The sequence below is a fragment of the Danio rerio genome, chromosome 11 (genome assembly GCF_052040795.2).
Source record: "Danio rerio strain M-AB ecotype USA chromosome 11, GRCz13ab, whole genome shotgun sequence".
Taxonomy (NCBI): domain Eukaryota; kingdom Metazoa; phylum Chordata; class Actinopteri; order Cypriniformes; family Danionidae; genus Danio; species Danio rerio.
In genome coordinates this window covers 1,678,604-1,704,033 of record NC_141031.1, presented here as the reverse complement: position 1 = coordinate 1,704,033, position 25,430 = coordinate 1,678,604, and the positions used below count along the sequence as shown (strand labels likewise).

Here is a 25,430-nt window from a genome sequence, read left to right as displayed (position 1 = left end):
GCGTTTCTGAAGACTGATTTGATCAAGTCTGATTATAAAGAATAGAATTTATTCATGTTTACCATTAGAAGCTGGATATATTCACAGACTTCTGACGCACCACTGGGTGTAAACCTCCTAATAAAGTGATTTTAGCATAATAGATGCCCTTTAAAATACATAGCACGTTCTTCATTAGAGATTAAATCAAACCTGCTGTAAGAGAAATGCTTGAGTGCATCCCAAATAACAGCAGCTGTGCTTAATACCATATTCAGCTTTAATCAGTCTCTGAACGCCTTAAGAAAGTTCATCAGTCAGCAGGACAATAATCCCAAACTCAAAGTTCACACAAAACTCATTCATTTTCCTTCAGCTTAGTCCCTTATTTATCAGGGGTCGCCACAGCGGAATGAACCATCAACTATTCCAGCATATGTTTTACGCAGCGGAGGCCCTTCTAGCAGCAACCCAGTACTGGGGAAACACCCATACACACTCACATTTATAAACAATCAAAAAATGCCAACTGACCCAACTGGGACTCGAACCAGTGACCTTCTTGCTGTGAGGTGACAATGCTGACAACTGAGCCACTATACTATACTATACTATACTATACTATACTATACTATACTATACTATACTATACTATACTTAGCTTTCCCATTCATTTCAACAGCACTGTCTGGGCTTTTGAGCAAGTTATATGAAGCTCTTAGATGTAGATAATGAGATACTGACCAAAAAAAAAGATATTTTATTCTCAATATTTGCAGTGTTTGTTTTTTTTTCATTAAATGTGCTTAATTAATGTTTTTCTGAAGGTGTTTAAGTGCTGGTTTAGTCCTTTCATCATGAATACATAAATAAGATACTAAAACCACCAATGACTCACTGAATCATTAAGCCAGATTATTGAATCAAAACAGCTGATTTGTTTAATAATCAAGGAAGGTTTATTTATGAATGAATCGTTTAACTGCTGACTCGAATGATTCATTCAGAAAAAGATTCACTCAGATTCACTTTCTGAATGATTCATTCAGAAAAAGATTCACTCAGTAATCTCAAATAATTAATTGTGATTAATCAAATCCAAAGTAAAAGTCAGCATTTTCATAATTTGTTTGTGTGTAACTATTTTTCATAATTACTATATATAAATATGTATATATGTACATATAACAACAAATATGCATGTATATATTTATTTTATATATATATATATATATATATATATATATATATATATATATATATATATATATATATATATATATATATATATATATATATATATATGTATATATATATATATATGGCTGATAGCGGTGAGACATTAAAGTAATATCAGCACTCGTACAGCTTCTTCACCCTTATGTATTACTCCGCCCACCCACATGAGTAGCAAGCAGAGAACTACAGTTTGACAAATATTGCTGCTGTTGGACAACATAATGTACTGTTGAGGCTTTTTAGGCAAGAATGTAGTTATTTAGATTGCAACTGTGCAGTTTATTTATAAAGATAGTGCCAATTTAAAACATTTATAATTTCTGAGATTCAGCGCGTCAGCATCTATCAACATGTCATACTGAGCAAGATGGCGACAGAGACCACATAATAAGTCCTTAAAGGAGAAAAACAGCATTTTCTCAGCGTATATTTCAAACTCCAGCTGAACAAATCTTTACAAAACAGGTAAGTGACATTCAGACAAGTCGATCTCTCTCTATTGTATGATGGAGTGCTGTATTTATACCATAGTAGTAATCTGCTAGTGTTTGCTTTGCTCTGGCTTTTTCAGGGTTAATTATTGTGATCTCCTGACTGCAACAGAGAAATACTGGGAAATCTCTGTAGACTGATGACATTTCAGGCTGTTCAGCCTTATAATATCAAAGTGTAAGCAAAATCCCCTCTTTTGTCTGCACTTTAGACATTATGCTAGAGAATCATTCAAACACTAGCACTACAGCAATGTTAGTGAATTAGTAACAGCTTCTGCTGTTCTGACATCAGCTGCAGATGTGAATGAATGGTGGAGGAAGGTAGTTCCTCATATAAAAGGGTTTTTAGATTCTCCGTGTTTGTTTTTCTATTTTATATTCACGATTATGCCGTCTAACTATTGTATATACGCTATATTACACTCAAAGCAGTGCAATGTGGCTGTATATCGGCACTGTTGGGACACATAGGTTTGCCTCCCTCCAGTGCCAATATACAACCATATCATGCTCATATGTTGAACACAAGAGAAGATATTTTGATGCTAGATGGTAGCCATTTAATACCATAATAATTTGTTTCCGATGAGTGCCAGCAACCAGCATTCTTCTAAATATCTTCTTTTGTGTTCAACCGAAGAAAAGAAACTCACAAAGGCTTAAAACCACATGAGGGAGAATAAACGATGAGGTCATGTTCATTATTCGGTGAACTATCCTTTGTAATAAACTTTGAATGGACGGTTTACATTTAACTTCTCCACTAAAAAGGTTTAAAAAACTGCATGAGAGATCTCTGAGCCGGAGGGTTTGCATTGTTCACATCTTTTATATCAGTCTGTGTGTGAATAAGAAGCTGTGCACTCATAACAGTTCAGGGTTTTGAGGATTTCAGGACTAGCTGTTCTGTTTCACAGTTATGATTTGGTTGTAAAACTCGATATCCATTGAGTAAACACTGCAGAGTCTGAGACACGAGTGAACAGCAGTGAATTACAGCCGTTTTCAAACACATGACCGCTATCCACCAACGGTAGACTACACACAAAACCATACTAAAAGAGGAACTTTTCATTTGAATTCATACTAGGGCTGCACATTATATGGTTTCAGCATCCATATCGCAATGTGACCATTCGCAATCGCAGGATATACAACGTTAAGTCTGGATTATAACTGGTTTACGTGTGTTTTTGAGGAATTCTAATAGCCTTCAGAAATTGTACAGTTTTTAACTTTAATAACAATTAATTTTGTTGAATTATTTATACAATTCTTTTCTTTTACATTTAATTATTAAATTCCTGTAGCTAAATACTGTTTAACACCTGGGAGAAAAATAAAACACTGTTTATTTGATTTATATCCTTTACTTTATTCTATGCAAATATATTTTATGCAAATTTACTCCCCTATAGACTTATCCTGATCAATCTAAAATGATCAGTTCTTTCCAAATAGAGACATTCAAGTCATCTGGTGAAATTGCATTCATATCACTATATATATATATTGCAGAATAACATGTCGCAATGTTTAATGTTTCCAATATCGTGCAACCCTAATTCAAACAAATAAAAGCACAATATGTCCAATTTTTTCATTTAAAATATCCAAAAACCACTAGAGTGTTATATATTTTATACACTTATATTATCCCAGATGTTTGGAAGAATGTTCAAATCCAGAGAAATCACTGTTTTTGTTTGTTGTGAACACACGCCCTCTAGTGGCCAAAAGTGCATATTGTGCCTTTAGGAACATTTATATTACAAGTCTGATGAATGCTTGACTTTAAGTGGCTGATGAGCAATCTTATGTGTATATGTTAGTTACAGATAAACTCACAGCTAAAGTAGTTCCGACAGGTTTTTACAGCTCCATATCACTACGCTGAATGATTTGAGTTATTTCACAGCTACAACAGGGAATAACTCTGATGTAGTAAACATTACACTGTCACAGTAAAATAATAATAATCATAATTCCTTACATTTACATAGCACTTTTCTGGACCCTCAAGGCATTTTATCTCCTCATCCACCATTAGTGTGCAGCATCCACCGGGATGATGCAACGGCAGCCGTATTGCACCAAGATGCAGGGGTTAAAACCCTACCCTGGGATTTTTAACGACCACAGAGAGTCAGGACCTCCATTTAACATCTCATCCAAAGACAGCACTCACTGAGCAGTATAGAGCCCCTTTCACTATACTGGGGCATTAGGACCCAGGTTGAGCACCCCCTGCTGGCCTCACTAACACCAATTCTGACAGCAACATACCTGAGTATTGTTGCTGACCATGTCCATCCCTTTATGACCACAGTGTCTCCATCTTCTGATGGCTACTTCCAGCAGGATCATAAGGTAGAAAGGCGCAAATCATCTCAGACTGGTTTCTTGAACATGACGATGAGTTCACTGTACTCAAATGGCCTCCACAGTCCCCAGGTCTAAATCCAAGAGAGCAGCTTTGGGATGTGATGGAACGGGAGATTGGCATCATGGATGTGCAGCCGACAAATCTGCAGCAACTGTGTGATGCTATCATGACAATATGGAGCAAATCCTCTGAGGAATATTTCCAGTAGCTTGTTGAATCTACACCACCACGAATGAAGGCAGTTCTGAAGCAAAAAAGGGTCCAACACTGTACTAGTAAAGTGTACCTAATAAAGTGGCCAGTGAGTGTAGTTTGTAGTCAGTAGACAAGCGTCATTGATTATATATACAAGTTCAACACACAGCATGCTCATATTGAGTTAGTTACATTTCAAACACAATTTTTTCCAGTTTCTTTTGTCTTTGCATGCCATGAAAACAGTCTGAAGCTGGAGCAGAACGTAGAACAGTAACTTTAACTCAATTAATCTGTGTTAAAGACAGTGATTTGATAATTAATTCATAACACACTCGATTTGAACAAATCATTTAATGAATCACTCATCAAAACAAAGCCTTCAATCATTATATTTACAATTTTTATCATGTAATTGAGGAAATCAGCAACAATTTGTAAGATGTCTCCACTGTACATCGCAGCCTTCGGGCCATTTCAAACGTGCTGATGAAATCAAAGATGCAGTGTTATCAGCTTCAATTAGGTGGGAAATTGCTGAAACTCCACGCAATCAGCCGGGAAAGACCAATCAGCGGCTGTGAAGTGGATGTTACCAAAGCGACTGCTGTGTGTTTGCTCTTTCCAATCACTGCTGCTTTGAGGAATCGATGCCCCCCGTCAGGAGCCAACAGAGCGACTCCAACCTCAGAAGAAGACATTGACTCACACGCTGTCTCGCATCCCGACCTACAACCTGACACAGTGCCAGGGATTAAACGCATTTATGGGTCTGGATGCAGTTGCAAGGTGAGCTTAATGTGCACGTGTACCCCTAACAGTGACACCACTAGCTCCATTGAGTGCACCGTGTCTGACATTGCAAGTCTGAGACATGGAAATCCAGACACTACTGCATTTCTGCCTATGTTTGTGTGTAGGCCATGTTTATAAAGAAGAGGGCCAGGTCTAGTGGCACGCCCCTTTTTAAAAGAGGGCGGATCTACAAACAGAAGATTCACAATGTTATCTAATTGCTGATGGACAGACGGCTGCTTCTCACTCAGAGCTGCTGATTATGCTAATGAGAAAGAGATGGTCATTAGTGGGCGGGGCTTTCCCCGTCTGATGACACGTACAAAGGGAGAATGTCAATCAAAGTGTTTCTGCAGACTGTTTTGATCAAGTCTGATTATAAATAATGGAATTAATTTATGTTGACCATTAGAAGCTGGATATATTCACACACTGCTGACACACCGCTGTGTTTAAACTCCTTATAAATGTGATTTGTGCATAATAGCTCCTCTTTAATCCATTTATTCACAGTAAAATACATTAATATCATACATTTTGGGGATACTAACTACTTGGGGTCACTTTCTAGAACACTATGGTGGGCACAGGGCTCCGCTCTAGCACCGGGTCTGCCTCCATCAACAATCCCATCTCCAACACCTCCACAGGAGCGTTTCTCCAGAGCTGTTTTCCTCGGTCTGAGACGCTGGCGGTGGAGCGAATGCCTGAGTAATGTGACAGCTATGACTCTGTGAGCTCAGTGTTTCCAGCCCCGCGAGCTCCAAGAACAGCTCTGTTGTCATGAACACTGGTAAAACACTCTGCACCCTCACTAACCTGTCTGTGGGATCAGATGGTCATCGAGCAGTAGGTTTTGTAAGGCGTAAAAACGTCTTAAATCGGTCTGAACTGGCTTGTCGCTCTCTGTTGGTCTTCCAGCCTTCCTGGATAGATGATGGGTGGCACGGTGGCTCAGTGGTTAGCACTGTCGCCTCACAGCAAGAAGGTCGCTGCTTCGAGTCCCAGCTGGGTCAGTCTGCATTTCTGTGTGGAGTTTGCATGCTCTCTCAGTGTTGGCGTGGGTTTCCTCCGGGTGCTTCGGTTTCCGACACAATCCAAACACAATCGCTATAGGGGAATTTGGTTGCGGCTGGTTACTGCATGAAACGTATGCTGGAATAGTTGGCGGTTCATTCCGCTGTGGCAAAGTTGTGGCCTAGTTGTGGCATAAACGAACATTCATTCACTCATTTTCCTTCAGCTTAGTCCCTTTATTGATCAGGGGTCACCACAGTGAAATGAACCGCCAACTTATCCAGCATATGTTATACACAGCGGATGCCCTTCCAGCTGCAACCCAGTACTGGGAAACACCCATACACTCTTATCCACGCACACACACACAATGGCAAATTTTTTTAAGTGCATGGGTTTGGACTGTTGGGGAAACCCACGCCGACATCGGGAGAACATGCAAACTCCACACAGAAACACCAACTGACCTGGCTAGAACCAGCGATCTTCTTGCTATGAGGCCACAGTGCTAAGCACTGAGCCAACGTGTCGCAGACATAAAGCAACATTAAGTTACAAATAACTAAGTGTTGCACCAGAAAACTTGGCTTAATGTACTTACAAAGCCTCTAGTGTGCACTTTACATTCCAGTTTACGCTAGAGCTTGCGAATCACTGGGTAAAACTCTTCCCAGATCAATGCCTGTTTAATGGAGGGGCCTTAGTTTGTCCCTCGGTTGTTTTAGGGGAATATTGGCCACTTTTCAGCTGGTCGCACAGCGAAATAAACTGGCTAAGCAGCTTAACATGGGTTTGGCCTAAGCTTGGAGACCAGCTAAAACCAGATAAGACCAGCAAACCAGCCTAAGCACATTTCACAACTGTAGTTCTACAAAAAGGGCACGGTGCCTCAGTGACTAGCACCGTGGCCTCACAGCAAGAAGGTCGCTGATTCGAGTCCCGGCTTTCTGTGTGGAGTTTGCATGTTCTACCCGTGTTTGTGTGGGTTTCCTCTCCCACAGTCCATGCACTTTTCTGATTTTTTTGATCATGATGCTAATGGTCTAATCCGATTCAATGATTTACGCTAAGCTAAGCTAAAAGTGCTCTCGCCAGATCCTTCATCAGAGTTTGACTCTAGGGTAGCTGTAAAATGAGCCTATTTCCAAAAGAAGTCCCTGCTTCAAAATCCAGCTTAAACCAGCCTAGGATGATTGGCTGGTTTTAGCTGGTCAACCAGGCTGGTTTTAGAGGGGTTTTGGCCACTTCCAGGCTGGTTTCCAGCCATTTCCAGCCTGGTTTTAGCTGGTCAGGCAGGGAGATGACCAGCTAAAACCAGCTATATGTCCCGCTTAAACCAGGATGGTCAAGCTGGTTTTTAGATGGTTTTAGCTGGTCACTTACCAGCCTGACCAGCTAAGACCAAGCTGGAAAAGGCTGGAAAAAACCCTCTAAAACCAGATTGGTCGACCAGCTAAAACCAGCCAACCATCCTAGGCTGGTTTAAGCTGGATTTTTCAGCAGGGGTGGACTGTTCCTTTAAGATTCTGTGGAGAAACAATCCACTGTGAGTGAATTACCACAGATTTTCCATGTTTGGTTAAACCCTTTAGAACAAAGTCCCCCAAATTATCCAGTTAAGATCATTTAAGTACATGATGAAAGGGGGGCAGACGGATAAACAGCAGCTCGCTCTTTCTCCTGTCATCTTCCTTCAGCTCAACACATCTATAAAACACTGATAACAATTTCCTGCAGGATCTACAGTGACATACAGGCAGCAGTTCACCAGTAACTTACTGTGAATCAATTACCACAAAAATACTGTATTTACATTACAGCACCAATGCCATTTTAGCTTGCTTCTTTCTTTCTGTTTAAAGGTCCCATAAAAGGTTTTTTTAGATGTCATTTTCAGTGTGGCTAGTGTGCTCAAAAACAGTGACAAAATTCTTGTTTACAAGATATAAAACTGATATAAACATGTAAAACCTGAAGTTTGTCGCCTCATACTTCAGCTTCTCATCAAATCTTAACCAATCAAATGCTCCCCAGTATATGACAGGCCCCGCCCTCTTCTTGTCATTGGCTGTTTAGTTGGTGCGCTTGAGCTCAACCACTCTCACTGGTAGGGCAGTAATGAAAACAAAACGCTATTGGCTGTTTATTGAAAAGGGGAGGAGCTACACTATGTCCCACCCTCTTTTTATGTTTCAGATGAGATTACGTCAAACATCGAATAAAAATGCACATTTCAAAGCACTTCAGGGCACCTTTAATAGACTCAAATTTGAGTCTTTTATATCATAAATGCATGTACCAGGTAGGTCACTGAGTGAGTTTACTCTCTCATACAATAAAAGAAGCTGGAAATCTGTGGAGCCGAATGCAAATATCAACATCTGTTAATTTGCATTATGGTGGATAGTTCTCCTGTAGAACCCAAAAGAAGATATTCTGAAGAATGTTGGAAACCTGTAGCCATTGACATCCATAGTAGGATCAAAAACACACTATAAGCACACAATGCAACTTTAAAATACAGAAACCAACTTATCCAGCATATGTTTTACACAGCGAATGCCCTTCCAGCTACAACCCAGTACTGGGAAACACCCATACACACTCATTCACACACACACACTCATACACTACGGCCAATTTAGTTGATCAATTCCCCTATAGCGCATGTGTTTGGACTGTGGGGGAAACCGGAGCACCCGGCGAAAACCGATGGCAACACCGGGAGACACCAACTGGCCCAGCCGGGACTTCTTGCTGTGAGGTGACAGTGCTAACCACCCATCCACCAAGTCGCAAAACGCAGTTCACATTACAGTTAAATACTGTGTAATTAACAAAAATCATTAACAGTGTAGTTGATAACTCAGCTTTGTGCAAGTGTTGACGCCAGTTTCTCCAACAAACTCTTTACTCAAACAAACACGTCAAGTCTAAGTGTGCGATTAGCGTGTAGAGAGTGTTTGGGAGAATATCCACCCTCTCCTTACGCATTCTTGCAAACAAATGACCTTTCTGCGGCTCCAGATGTGTTTCACAGTCGAGTGAAGGAGACGTGAGAGGGGCTGGGGGTGGGGAACACACGCCGTATACTCTCAGCGCAGTCATTTATAGCTTTTATTGCATTTTGCCAGATGTTACCATTCAGTTTTAGACAACACAACATCAATATTGTTAAATATCGTAAGATAAATAATCTTAATTCATGTTTATCCGTCAATAGCAAGCACAACTTTGGATGATAATAAAGCATTAGGAAATGCTAAACTATGATTAATAAATGCTCTACAAGTTTATTCATGCTTAGTTACTGTTAGTAAATACATCAACTAATAGACCAGTATTCTATATTTTTATTATATATGTTAAAGTGATCTTTTTTGCAGCTTATTGGGTTAAAATCACGATAATACTGTATATTGTGATTAAAGTTTCATTAATTAATCGAAACAACAACAATTGATCCCATCATAAGACTTCTGTACAGTATTTCATATCTCTTTAAGAGCTTCTGATCAGCTCAAAATCCTGAAATGTCAAACCCTTAGGGGGCAGGTTACCTGTCAGACACATAAAGACGCTGGCTGAACACAAACAGCATCATGAGGAAGTTTGTGCAGCCCGGCACGACTGTCAAGCATGTTTTTATCTAGCCAGTACACTCAGAAAACCACACTGCGGCTTTTTCCAAAATACTTATTTATCTATGAATGGATGGATGGATGGATGGATGGATGGATGGATGGATGGATGGATGGATGGACAAATACTGTGGGTAGATAGATACTATAGATGGGTGGAAAGATAGATGGATGGATGGATGGATGGATGGATGGATGGATGGACAAATACTGTGGGTAGATAGATACTATAGATGGGTGGAAAGATAGATGGATGGATGGATGGATGGATGGATGGATGGATGGATGGATGGATGGATGGATGGATGGATGGATGGATGGATGGATGGATGGATGGATGGATGGATGGATGGATGAATGAATGGACGGATAGATGGATGGATGGATGGATGGATGGATGGATGGATGGATGGATGGATGGATGGATGGATGGATGGATGGATAAAATTCTACAGATAGACAGATACTATAGATGAGCGGTTGGAAGAAAGAAAGGATGGATGGATGGATTGACAAGTACTATGGATAGAAAAATACTATAGATGGGTGGAAAGAAGGAAGGAAGGAAGGAAGGAAGGAAGGAAGGAAGGAAGGAAGGATAGATGGATGGATGGATGGATGGATGGATGGATGGATGGATCGATGGATGGATGGATGGACAAATGGATGGATGGATGGATGGATGGATAAACAGATACTATATATGGGTGGATGGAAGAAAGGAAGGAAGGAAGGATGGATGGATGGATGGATGGACAAACACTACGGATAGACAGATACTATAGATGGGTGGATGGAAGAAAGGATGGATGGATGAATGGATAGATGGACGGATAGATGGATAGATGGATAAACAGATACTATATATGGGTGAATGGAGGAAAGGAAGGAAGAATGGATGAATAAATGGATGGATGGATGGATGGATGGATGGATGGATGGATGGATGGATGGATGGATGGATGGATGGATGGACAAACACTATGGATAGACAGATACTATAGATGGGTGGATGGAAGGAAGGAAGGATGGATGGATGGATAGATGGACGGATTGATGGATGGATAGATAAATGGATAGATGGATGGATACCATGGATAAACAGATACTATATATATGGGTGGATAGAAGAAAGGAAGGAATGAAGGAAGGAAGAATGGATGAATAAATGGATGGATGGATGGATGGATGGATGGATGGATGGATGGATGGATGGATGGATGGATGGATGGATGGATGGATGGATGGATGAATGGATGGATGGATGGATGGACGGATAAATACTATGGATAGACAGATACTATAGATGGGTGGATGGAAGAAAGGAAGGAAGGAAAGAAAGAAAAAAGGAAGAATGGATCGATGAATTGATGGATGGATGGATGGTTGTATGGATGGATGGACAGACATAGACAGATATTTGTGATGGTTCAGCCTTCAGTGGAAAACAAAGACAGAAAATCTTACTTCCCTCACTGGATCTAATAAAATAATTATCATTTTAAATTGTCAAAATAACTTGCGTTTTACAACAAGAATTTAAAACGTTTGCCATTAAACACTCCAAACTCCACCCGAGTGAAACTAATTTAACTTTTTTATCAGCTCAAAATTAATAATTACAGCCTTTATCAGTATGATGATCTTGACATATTCTGGACCACAGCCAAGCAAACACACTGAGAAGTGTTCATCAGATCGCTCTCACTATTAATCAAATCATGAAACGTTCCTGTCCTCTTACGACACACACTGCAAAACATTCTGGCAAGACGTGTTGGTGTTTTAATTTATTTTGTGCAAAAAGAGTGTGTTTAAAGCGGCAGTGTGTGTCACCTCATAAGACCCCGGCGACAACAGCAAACCTTCTGTGTAATTCTCTGATAGAGCCCCCTTAATTAACAGCATTGAGGAGCTCAGCCAATCACAGCGCTGAACATCAAGCCTTTCAGCTCGCTCAGAATGCATATTTTGTACTGCGGTAACAGCCATTGTGGGAAAATGATGTGTTGTTATCATAGTAATTATAACTGCGTGCTGGAGTCTGCTTAAACAAAGGAACTAAAACAGAGCCAGTTTCAGAAAGCCAAAGTTTTATGTCGAGTTAAAAAGAATTGAAGCACCGTTTACTCCATTCCTAACAAAAATGTGATGTAAATAAATAAGCGTGTGTGTGTGTGTGTGTTCATAAGACTGTCATAAGACCTTTATAATCATGATGTGACGAGTCATATATGTGAATGAGATTTTATGCATGCTTATGACGACTGTTATTAAGTGTTGTTCACGCTGTTATATCATTTTGAATGCAAAGATGACGTTGTTATGACGACTTGACATAACCAAATACATCACAACCTGTTTTTGTCTTTGTCACGACTTGACGTAACATAAATTGTCATAAACCTGTCATAAACATGATTGTCATGAGGCATTATAGATGCGTTAATTTAAATTCTTATTGGTAATACTTTACATAAAGGGGTGTTCATAAGACTGGTATGAAACCTTTATAATCATGATGTGACATGTTATGAATGTGAATGAGATTTTATGCATGCTTATGACGACTGTTATTAAGTGTCATTCACTCAGTTATGTCATTTTAAATGTAAAATTTACATTGTTGTTATGACGACTTTACATAAACACACCACAAACTGTTTTTGTCTTTTTTATGCCTTGACGTTACCAAGACAACAAGACTTGTCATAAACCTGTCATAAACATGATTGTCGTAAAGCCATTATAAATGTGTTCATTTAAATTCTTATTGGTAATAAGGGGCGTTTATAAGACCTTTATAATCATGATGTGACAAGTTATGAATGTGAATGAAATTTCATGAATACTTATGATGACTGTTATTAAGTGTCATTCGCTCAGTTATGTCATTTTAAATGCAAAGATGACATTTGTTGTTATGACAACTTGACTTAAACACATCACAAGCTGTTTTAGTCTTTGCCATGACAACTAGACGTTACCAAAACAACAAAACTTGTCATAAACCTGTCATAAACATGATTGTCATGAGGCGTTTTAATTGTTATGAATGTTTTTCAGTGTTATAAACTGTATTGGTCACTAAAATGTCTCATTAAAAAAGCGTTGTTACTCTGTCAAATCATTTTTAAGAGCGTCATTAATATTTAATGACATTTAATGACAAATTCAGCTTGCACCACTGTAGTGTTTATGACAGGTTTATGACAAGTTTTGTTTGGTAATGTCAAGTTGTCATAACAATGTCAGCATTGCATTTAAAATGACATAACTGAGTGAACGACAAGTAATAACAGTATTCATAAGCATGCATAAAATCTCATTCACGTTCATAAAATGTCACATCATGATTATAAAGGTCTTATAAACACTCCTTCAAAAAAGTATTTCCAATAAGAATTTAAATAAAGATGTTTATAATGGCTTCACGACAATCATGTTTATGACAGGTTTATGACAAGTTTTGTTGTCTTGGTAATGACAAGAACAGGTTGTGATATGTTTGTTTATCAAGTTGTCATAACAAGCAATGTCATATTTGCATTTACATGAGCAAATGAGTTTCCCAGTGATGGATTGCAGCTGGAAGGGCGTCCGCTGCGTAAAACATATGCTGGATAAATGGCAGTTCATTCCGCTGTGGTGACCCCAGATTAATAAAGAGACTAAGCCGACAAGAAAATGAATGAGCAACTGAGACGAAATAACACTTGTTATAAGCACTCACATTCATGACATGTGTCATATCATGTTTATAAAGGTCTTATGAACAGCCCTTCAAGTAAAAGTCTTATTTTGACATCCTGAAAAGGCATTTGTACCAGGCGTGATATAAAAGCAAGCCTGTGCTCTACGTGTGTGTGGAGTTGAGTAAACAAGTGTGTAGTGTTTCCAGCCTGCGCATTTCTCAAAGTAGATGACTTGTTGCATGTATAACACACACATAAAATAGGATACTTAGATCACACTGTAAAATAATCCTCACTTCCACACAATTGATTTGTGTTGGGACAACATGAAGGCATTAAGTTTACTTATTAGTGTTTACAAATGTAAGTGGATTGAACATAAAACAATTAAGTTGTCCCCCAAAGCACATTCAGCTCATTGTAAATAAGTAGTACAAACAGCAAAGGTTATATATATATATATATACACTTTTTTTTTAAGTGCAGCTTTAACAGCAGAATGAACACTACGGCAAAATGGCAGACACACTTGTAGGTGATATATTTCAAATGTATTACAATGCTTAAATCTTATTTGTCTGCCTACATAACTTTTAAGAATACTGACTCTGTGCATGTAAAATAAAATAAAACAAGCGCAACAAACACATTGCAAAGCTTTCGAAGAGATGCTCAAATCATCATAGGTATCAGTTGAAAAGATTCTCTCCTTTCCTTCCTTTAATAAAAAATAAATACTGCTGGAAGGGCCTTGCAGATGCACGCAGAGAGTAATTCACATTCAGCGCAAGCAAACAAACAATCTCCTTCATTAATTCCCAACTAGACCTCGTCGAAAATGACAACCCTATTAATTAGCTGCGAGCTCACGTCCATATATTCCCATTTCCAGATTGCCATTATGACTCGTGGTTTGATTTCACACGCAAAAGAACTGATGTGAAAAGTTGCATGTATTCTGCTCATGTGCGCCGCTGTCATTGTTCAGCCACTGATTATCCGTGTACATCAGCACTCCTGGGATGGATGTGTGTTATGCGGATGGCTACTTCAAACCGTTATCTAACCCATTATTATACCTCACACACACAACCTTTATGTCTCATTGGTTCATATTCGCTGGTGGTACATATACATTGAATAAATGCACGGCAACAGCTGCTGAATTATGAATGCATGATGATAAACAGCATGCCATAATATTAAAAATATATAAAAACATCTTCATACACTCACCATCTATTGCCCTTGCAGGAAGAACCACCTCCAAACTGTACAAAACCCCCAAAAAGAACAATCCGACAAGCAGCCTGCAAGCCGTGGAGCGCAACATCATATTTCAACAGGACACACAGAGAGAAATATGTTTATAAAAAGGCCAGAAACAAAAAAAGCAAGGTCCGATGATCCCTGAAGCTGCAGTCTGATGCGCCTCTCCAAATGCGCACTCTGGCGCAAACGGTTTCTCCTGGCACGCACGATTCACCTATTCCTTGAATGCATAGCTCGATCTATGGATGATCCGGGTCTGATCCTCGGCATCAAAAAGGCGCTCAGACCGATGCTTTGTTGCGGATGACAGCCAGCGCCAGCTCCGCTCCGAGCCGATCACACCTATGAATGCAAACCCCGATTCTCTCTGTTGCTGCTGGTAACACGGATTGGGCGAAATGTGTGGTCCAATCCTCTACTAGTGATGTTCGACTCGTGAATCAGTTCACTTCGCGCGAACCGATTCGCTATAGGAATCGTTGGTAACAGTTCATGGGAGATTAGATAGATAGATAGATAGATAGATAGATAGATAGATAGATAGATAGATAGATAGATAGATAGATAGATAGATAGATAGATAGATAGATAGATAGATAGATAGATAGATAGATAGATAGATAGATGATTAATATGCTTTTATTTTTGTCATTAATTCCCTTTTACTTTATTTATAACTCTATATTCCCCTGATTAAATCTATATTAAAAAATAGTTCAGGGCATGCAAATGTTGTTTGTAAGATTAATATTGAATATTATTATTATTATTGGTAACCTGGCAATATTATGTTTGTTTTTGCGTATATTTCTGTGCTATTTTAATTGATTTGTCTTACCCTGTGGTTGTAATTGTACCAATTCACATTAATAATAATATTGCAAGATGTAATATTGAAGCATTTTAACATTCATCTGAATTATCCTCTTGCTGATGGCTTGTTTACGTTATGTATTACAATAGTTAACATTATATCTTTTGGACGATGACTCAAAATGAACTTCACAAATGAATTTTATTAACAAATAGCCTAGTATTTTTGATTATCTGGATGTATAGGCCTATGTTTGAGTAGCTTAAACTTATTTTTAAACTTGTTTTTGTTTATATATATTTATACTTTTCATAATTCAGGATTTGCATTCAAACTAGTTTATAGGCTATATAATGAATATATTCATGTAATGTTTTATATTTTGAAAAGATAAAACTCAATGATTGATTAACCTTTATTTTTTTAACCAGCGACCTTCTTGCTGAGGCGATCGTGCTACTCACTGCGCCTCTGCATCGTCCTCTTAGACTTCACAAAAGTAAATTAAAAAATTAATTCAATAAATTAACTTCATAAATGAATTGTATAAAACAAATAGCCTATGGAAAAAAGAGACCACTTGACATTTCTGTTTATCTGGGTTCACGATTTATGTGTTTGAGTAGCTTAAAATTTTAGTTTTATTTTGTACACCACTGGTTCTTTATTTTTTTTACTAATTCATATTTTCTTTGCATTCAAACTCACTTATATTCACTATAGAATAAACAAAAATGTTTAAAATGTAGAAAAGTAAAAAATAAGTGATGGAATAAGCTTGCTTTTCAAATCGATTAAACAAAGGTGTGTTTTTCAGACTAACACTGTCATATTTTAATAAAAATGCACAATATTTTTAAATCAAACATAGAATAAAACAAACAGATCTTCCTCAAACACACACTTAATGAATTCAATTCTCTTCATTTCATTCCGGAGCTGTGTGTTTTCTAGAAGAATGTAATAGAAACACGTGAGGATGTAAACGAACCGATGCACTGATCAAATGAAGCAGCTTCTTCGAAAGAACCGACTCGCTAGAATGAGTCGAACTTCCCAACATGAGCTCTGCTGGCTGCTGTGTGACGTCGGGAGGAAAGCTCCATCCACGAGTAAACCGATTGATAAGCGCGGAGCTTCGCTATTGGCTGGTGAGATGTCGAGAGAAGAATCCATCCAATCAGCGCCGCCTGCGTTGAGCCGACGCCGAGAAATACGACACCAGAGATGTTTTACAGATTTATTATTGCCAAAACTGAGTTTTTTAGACGACGTGGATTCTGAATTCTAACACGCAAACACGAACTTATATTGAAATACCTCGTTTTAAACAAAGGAATAATTATTTAAAGTAGTTTTTTTGTAGCCATTGCTATTCTCGTTGGTTAAAATAATATTCATAAGAACCACATAATCGAAATTTGTGTGGTTAAACATTTAATGTAACTCTTTTATAACATACAGATGTTGTATGTGAAACTTATAAACATAACATTAGCATGTTGTTTAATTCTCAACTTAAGTCCAGTCCTAAACACTGTAATTCCTTTTAATTCATCATTAAATGTACATGTAAACATGTTTTTAAGGGGGTTTGAAAATGACATGCAAGTCATATCTGGTTAAAGAGTTTCTCCCGTGCAGTCTTTGGGGGAAAAACATCTAAACCAAACCCACGGGTACAGTAATACGCAAGTAAACACTGGGATAAACATGTGCAAGGGTTGAGAAACAGCCTTTATTCTGCTCAGGGCTCACAAACAGCTCTGAATGAATCCGGAACAAAAAGGAAACTCTTAGCTGGCAACATTTGGGACAATTATTTCTTTTCTCCATAAAGGCAGAACTGCTTACCATGCACTTGGAGCTCAGCTCAAATCCTGTTGTGTAACTAAATGAGTTTATCCAAGACTCTCACTGTGACCAACTGAGCAAGTAAATAACAACTTTCAGTCCACCACACCAACAGACAGAGAAGAAGAGATCTATAATGCTGAAGGACACTGCAGAAGGGGAAAATATTCTCTGAGAAAGCCTGTATGAGCACTATTCACTGTGCTATTAGGAAGGAATTTACACATTGATTTCTCACAGGTGATTAATCCATAATTCAAATTACGCGTTGCATAATTACACTGGAATAAAAGATCTTTCCTATGATGAGTGAATATTTTACCACAAGGCGGTTTAGATTAGCTTAAAGGGCACCTATAATGCAAAAAAATCACTTTTATAAGGGGTTTAAACCCAGCTGTGTGGGAACAGTCTGTGAATATATCCAGCTTCTAATGTTAAACATGAATTAAATCTATTGTTTATAATCAGACTTGTCTGCAGAAACACTTTGATAGACATTCTCCCTTTGTACGTGTCATCAGAGAGGAAAAGCCCCACCCACTAGTGCCCGTCTCCCCCTGATTAGCATAGGACGGCAGTCTTGTTTTTGAATCTGCCACTATGCTGACACACAGGCATTTGTAGCTCCGCCCTCTTTTGAAAAGAGCACAATCTCATTTGAATTTAAAGCGACAGTCACCAAAACAACACAATTAGAAACAAAGCCTAAAAGGTTCAGTTTAAAGGAGTTAGAAAGCATTATTTGTGTGGTATTTTGAGCTGAAACTATACATGCACACTCTAGGGACATCAGATACATGCAAAAAGGAGCAAAATAGGCTCCGTTTTACCTAGAAAATTTGCAGAATCCACAACAATTCCCATGGAGATGCAGAATAATTTATTTAAATTTCATTATATTCATTTCAGTCACCAAATAGCTATTCTTGATGTTTAGATCATAACATTCAGCACCTAGAGTGTGGGTGTCAGCGAGTTTTTTTGGCTGCCTTGAAATGCCTCATAATGTATTTTTCACAGTGCATCAATGTGTAGACAGAACACTATTAATAAATAATCATGCAGAGAAATGATGTGCTGTGAATTCCAACAAATGTGAGAGGTTTATTTGAGTGAAATACTTTACAGTGAAGAGTACTGAATATAGTTATTATAGTTTATAGAGTTTATATAGGTCAACAGAAGAAATAACCTAATTCAAGGGTGAGTAAATAGTAAGTAAATCTTCCTTTTTTATCTCTTTAAAGAACAATGAGTTTTGTTGTTTTTAAAAGCCAAAGGAAGTCAACTAATTTACATTGTAAAAAGCAGCCTCCATAGCAGAAACAAGAAATACTATGGAAGTCAAGGGCTGCTTTTTACAACAATCTGAAATATATTTTCCTTTGTGTTCAACAGAAGAAAGAAACTTAAACAGGTTTGAAGCAAGATAATAAATAAAGAAAGAAAGAAAAACAAATGAAAGCAAAGTGTTCTTGTTATTTGTCTGTACATCAAAGAGAAGCATGATTGTTGAGGATTTAATACAGCTCAAGGTCGCCAATATAGTTTTAGGGCTCTAAAAAAGATATATAATTCTGTGAATTCCCTGTATGCATCAGCCCCTCTTTCTCACCTAAAAATCATCCTAACCAACCCCAGTGATGGTAGTTTGCAACCAAACACCATTTCTAGCTGACCTTAACCACTGACCAAGCAACTTTATATTTAAAAGACGTCTAATAAACTTCTAAACACAGACATCTGGGCTATAACAAGGCTAAGTTTGGGCTAATCTAATAGACATCTAATAATAGCCCAGACTGGTCATCAAATAGTCAGATTACACAGACATCAGATGTGAAACCATTTATTTCCATGTATTCAATGACTTTAGTCGATTTTTGGATTGTTGTAGATGTCGAATTATTTTTTCTTCCAAATATAGCCCTGTTTTAGCCAAGAAGCCCATGTTTAGATGTCTATTAGATGTCTATTTGACATCTTTTGAACATAAAAAATGCTTTCTGGGCCCAACAAGCAACTTGATGTTTATAATACAGGGCTAAATTTGTGCCAATCTAATAGACGTCTAACAATAGCCCAAAATAGACTGGTCATCAAATATACAGATTAGAAAGACGTGTTAGAATAGATAGATGTGTAGTCATTCATTCGCATGTATTTGATAACTTTAGTCTATTTTTGGGGATGTTGCTACATGTCTATTATATTATCACTAACAACCCAAGTTTAGTCTTGTTTTAGCCAAGATGTCTGTGTTTAGATGTCTATCAGATGTTTAATAGACCTCTAATTAACATCTAAGCATAAACGTCTTGGTTTAAACAGAGCTAAATTTGGGCGAAGATTTAATAGTTTAATTATGTCTAAAATGGAGTATTTTTGGACTATTGTTAGAAGTCTATTATATTTTCACCCATATTTGGTTCTGTTTACCCAAGACGTCCATTAGATGTCTATTAGATGTCTGATTGATGTCTTTTAAAGACCAAAAATGCTTGCTGAGCCCACCAATCATCTTTATGTTTAAAAGACATCTTATAGACATCTATACACAGACATCTTGTCTAAAACAAGGCTACATTTAGGTTAATCTAATAGACATCTAACAATAGCCCAAAAATAGACTAGTCATAAAATAGACCGATTAGACAGAATTCACATTCATTAATAACTTTAGTCTATTTTTGGGCTTTTGTTAGATGTCTATTATATTTACATGAATAACCCAAGTTTAGTCTTGTTTTAGCCAAAATGTCTGTGTTTAGATGTCTATTAGACGTTTAATAGACATCTAATATACATCTAAGCATAGACGTCTTGGTTTAAACAGAGCTAAATTTGGGTGAAAATTTAAAAGACGTCTAAAATGAACTATTTTTGGACTATTGCTAGGAGTCTATTAGATTTTCACCCAAACATAGCCCTGTTTTAGCAATGACATCTATAATCAGATGTCTATTAGACATCTTTTAAGCACAAAAAATACTTCCTGGGCAACTTCCATGAGACTAATCAAATCTTCCTGCCAAAATCTCTGATTTCGAAGCCTGATCTGTTCTTCATTCTCCTGCTGTCATTCTGCTGTGGACAGAAAATAAGATTTTGTTGCTATAAGCCTCTCATCTCCCAGGTAGGTTGAACCGTAGACCAGCCTATCATTTGGTGCACAGTGTGAGGTACAGCAAGAGGAAGATGCACCTCTGGGTTGTCAGTCTAATTTGGCTGAATTTGGACACAGCAGAGGTGGACTGCACTTCTTTGCTTCCAGCACAACACCGAGTCCCCTGTGGTTGGTTCTGTCTCCCCCATCGTCCCTGTGAATGGATGCTCAAGGCCAGTCTGTGTGCTTTCCTTTAGTGTGATAACTTATTTGTTCTAGATAGGACAATATCTCTCTCTCTCTCTCTTCTTTTTTTATTGACCTGATTTCGGCCATGAATGGGGCACTTGCCCTGATAATGCTGAATGCAAGGATCTCCTGTACGAGACGGGCCGACTGCTCATTTCTTTGAAGGGGTGTCTATTTACATCCTGGTTTAGTCAACAAGTGGATCCAGTGCTGGGATTTCTCCTGGGGCATTACTGCTGGACCAGCTCTATTTATTCTTTATGTATATGCTGCAGCTATTTATGTAGGACATGACCCTGTTAAAGGGTTAGCTCACCCAAAAATAAACATTCTGTTATTAATTACTAGAGCTTCGTGTTGTTTCAATTCCCTGAGGCCTTCGTTCATCTTCAGAAAAGAAATTAAGGTATTTTAGATGTAATCCAAGAGCTCCTTTATCCTCTATAGACAGCAGGGGTCCCAAGACATCCAGACAAGATCCAGAAAAAGATTAAAAAACATTGTCAAAAAATGACAAGTGACTTCTGAGGTTCAACTTTGTTAACCTTTATCTTTCGCATCAAGTCAGGGTGTGTGCCTACAATGGATGATATGACACAATGATGCCCCATAAAGCCAATTCATCTAATTCTGTAGTAAATGTGCACCCTGACATGAGGCGGGAATAGAAGACATTGGCGAACAAAGTAGTTTTTTTGTGGCCAAATGTGTTCTTGGAGCTTCAGTCCTTACCTCAAACTATTTGCATCTTAAGTCCCTCCCACATGGAGATCTGACAGCCTACTTGAAGCATTAGTCCCAACCACTTGGACACATGCCAATCATACAGCCCTTCCACTTGGACACCTCCCAAACTACTTGTCATAAGCCACTCCCACCTGAAGGTCTCTTGTGGTATAAGTCCCTCCCACTTGGACATCTAACAACCTACTTGTGGCCTAAGCCCCTCCCATTCAGCTACATCTTGCAACACTGGTTCTCAGAAGTAAACAAACAGCTGGCAGTCAGCTCACGTGTGATTTCTCGGCCGCGAATACATATTACACGAAGACAGAAATTACATATTTGGGTGAATTATAGTTTATAAATACAATATGTGACACTTTTAACGCCATTCGAAGGTGTCAATGTTGCTGTGGAGATCAGTGCGAGTGACTTGCTTCTCTCCTGACCTTGAAAATATAATTAGCTGAATCATAGAAAAAGCTAAATTAAGATTGTGCGTAGAGTCAAATCAAGATCGTGATCTTTTTTCGAATAATCGTGCAGCCCTAAACAAAATCATTCACAAATACAATCATTCGTTTTTCTTTACGGCTTAGTCCCTCTATTAATTAGGGGTCACCACAGCGGAATCTTATCCAGCATATATTTTACGCAGCGGATACCCTTCCAGCTGCAACCCTATTCACAATCAAGTAACATAAACATATCAAACAAAACATCCTCATCCACCATGCAAACTAATTATCCTCGTCAAACAACCATCTTTTAAACCTCCTGCAGTCTTTTATTTCCTTGATCATACCGTCCATTCATACTTTTATTTCCTTGATCCTTTAACATACCCACTAGACTTCGAAATTTAAATAAACAAATATTAAAATCCCAACCCCTAGTACTGTATGAATACTGTTGCTTCACCATTTGAAAATTGTTCACCAAATAACTAGGAACCACATTATTATTGATCATTTTACGTACCATTCCCAGTTTTAAAAAACATAGTCCATTACTAACAGTTAACATAGCTAATTCTTTAAAAAAAACTCTGTGCAAATGTGCTCTAGGACAGTGGTTCTCAAACTGTGGTATGTGTACCATTAGTGGTTCCTTCTAGTGGTACGCAGAGGAATCAAATATGTCATATGTACACGCTACATATATTTCAAAACTGATCAAAGATGATTTGTATATGAATATGATGACATACAGCCTATATTTCTGAGGTCCAGGCAACATTTCCAGGTGTTGATGAATTTTCTACTATATGTTAATACTTTACATTTAAGTACAGCACTTTTCTTTTTACTTTTTAAGAACATTATCCTCATTTTTTTACTTTTAAAAGCACTTTTTAATTTAAATGTTGACGTTTTTAGTTTGTTTGTTTTTTTACATATAAGCACAGTACAGTGTTACCGTTCAGACTATTTATAATGTTTAAAGTGGCTGACAATAATTAATATTCTTAATAATAGTAATTAATCTGCCTTGTTTTTAAACTGTAAAGAGCTGTAGCTTAAATTGGTCTACTACGCTACTGTATTTCAATACTGCTCTTTATGGTGGTACTTGGAGATAATTTTTTTAGAGGTGGTACTTGATAAAAAAAAGTTTGAAAACCCCTGCTCTAGGATGTGAGGCCACAGTGCTAACCACTGAGCCACTGTGCCGCCCCAATGATGCTATATGTACACTGACAAAAATTATTCAAAGATGATTTATCGGATTTACTCATTATTTTTAAGGTAAATGGTTGTAAACAATTTATATGGGCTGAATTTAAACAAACTTATTAAGTTGAACATTAATCAATTTAATTTGTTTGCTTAAATTCAGACCATAAAGATACTTTGCAACCATTCATTTTCTTCAGTGTAGCAGCAATCATCAGAACTTTGGCCATTTGTTGTGTTTTTTTAATCACGCTGCAAAAATGTCATGTTTTGAGTACAACATGTTCCATCGCCCCGATTCGACTACAAACCGTGAGATGTTTCAGGCATAGGGAAGTGAACAACACGCTCTTTGTCTCAACAACTTTAAACTCTCTTGGAGTTGTTGGTTTTGGAAAGTGCAACCTGTCTCCCTGAGTTGACCTTTTGTGAGTCCTTGTCCAAACAGGATAACGGGTCGACGAGATGCAACAGAAAGTGAGGAAGTGCCTTTTGAAGTCGGTTCAGTGTTAATGACCCTTTAAAAAACACGTGGGCTAATAAAATAAATAAATCAGCATCATTGTGGCAGTCGACAAAGCACTGCGCTATCTATGAATTTCCACCTAATGAAAAGCAACTCAAGAATAAAAGATATATGGATGGAGGGATGGATGGATGGATGGATAGTTGGGTGGGTGGGTGAGTAGATAGATAGATAGATAGATAGATAGATAGATAGATAGATAGATAGATAGATAGATAGATAGATAGATAGATAGATAGATAGATAGATAGATAGATAGATAGATAGATAGACTACATTTAAAGTGAGTCGCAAATGTTGTTATTGTAATTAGCAAATAAATAAAAGTAAACTGGTGTAGTGTTTTTTGTGAGATCATGTAGATTATAGGACGCTGCCACCCAGTGGACAAACAAGGTAAAGCACACATTACAGCCAGATTAAATCATAATAAACACACAAATGGTTCTTCAGCAGTTAATGTCGCAAAGTGTTTCTTTGGTTCGTTATCAACCAATTTGATATAGCTCCAGTAATGATTTTTTAGTAAAACAATGGTACATATTTGTACTTAAACAAATTCAAGAGGTACACTTCTGAACTCTTTAGGAACTCAAACGTTTGTGAGGTAAATATGAACCATTACAGTACAGTACAAATGTGAAGCGTTTGAAAAGGTAAAGCTCTCGTACCTATATTTCTTACCATATTAAGACAAATTTATACCATTTATTTGCAGATATTTAAGAAAAATGCTAAGTGAAAGCAGTAGCTTTTGCCTGGAAATATCCTCACAAATATAAACTCATGATTAAACTTGACTAAAGAAAGTGATAAAGATGTATCGCGTTTTATTTTAAAGCTACAGTCAAAGAAAACACCGCCATATCGACAGATGACGGTTGAGCTCAGTGATTGACACAATTCAGCGGGTCTGTTTGTTGAAACAACATACGCTTCACATTTAACAATAAACATGATAAATTTACAAAATATGTGATATAACATACCTTATGCCTCTTCGGAGTGGAGATGAATGTGTAAATCTTGCATTTCACTCCCATGTGTAATGTGATGATGTCAGGGCACACATTAAACCCAAATTATCATCGATTTATTAGTACCAAATATCATAGTTTTAACAAAGTTATACTGAACAGTGAAGATAAAATAATTATATGTCATAGAAAAGCTGGCGACCCCTGATTAATAAGGAAAATGAATGAATTAACAAAATAAAAGCGCGGTGTTTGGCCATCAGGTGAACGGACGCTGTGTATGACGTCAGTGAGACGAGACGCCTCACCGATCGCGAGTGCCACAATCTCGCTTCAAAGGCAATATAACAACCATCTTTTTTCTAATATGCATAAAAAGCATGTTATAAAATGTTTTAGTGCCTGTATAAATTGTGATTGGGTCATTTTTAGGGCGATGATTGATGACTTGTAAATGACTGTGGATTGTGAGCCCAATGCTGCTTGACCAGTGTATTCAGCAATAAACTCCATAGTGTTATACATTGAATTTTTGTTTCCATTATAATAGGTTTGTTATAAAATAATAACAATAGGTTTGTATGAGGAACTACTTTCTTCCGCATTGGATTCAAATCATAAGCTGACAGTTAAACAGCTGTTAAAACAGTTAAAAACATCTTTAAACTGTAGATCTGTAGTGTCTGCTTTTTGCTGGCTGTATGTGGGCGGAGTAATACACAAAGGGTAAAGAGCCTGTAGGAGTTCTGATATTGTAGAATATAGCACAGCTTTCAGCCAATCAGATTT

At 37.7% G+C, this 25,430-nt stretch overlaps 1 protein-coding gene across 11 annotated transcripts in view; it reads right to left on the bottom strand.

Moving 5' to 3' along the window:
• The window catches only part of lrp1aa (low density lipoprotein receptor-related protein 1Aa), a 222,310-nt gene extending 197,354 nt beyond the window's left edge, over positions 1-24,956 (bottom strand). For 8 of the 11 annotated variants that reach the window (XM_087272952.1, XM_087272954.1, XM_087272953.1 and 5 more), the window contains exon 1: positions 14,678-15,104. In XM_087272952.1, the coding sequence (XP_087129078.1) occupies positions 14,678-14,777 (100 nt within the window). In that variant the 5' untranslated portion in view covers positions 14,778-15,104. Of the gene's footprint in view, positions 1-14,677; positions 15,105-24,653 lie in introns of those variants that run through there. The other 3 variants (XM_087272960.1, XM_087272961.1, XM_087272962.1) reach the window with 2 other exon arrangements.
• Positions 24,957-25,430: the final 474 nt, after the last annotated feature.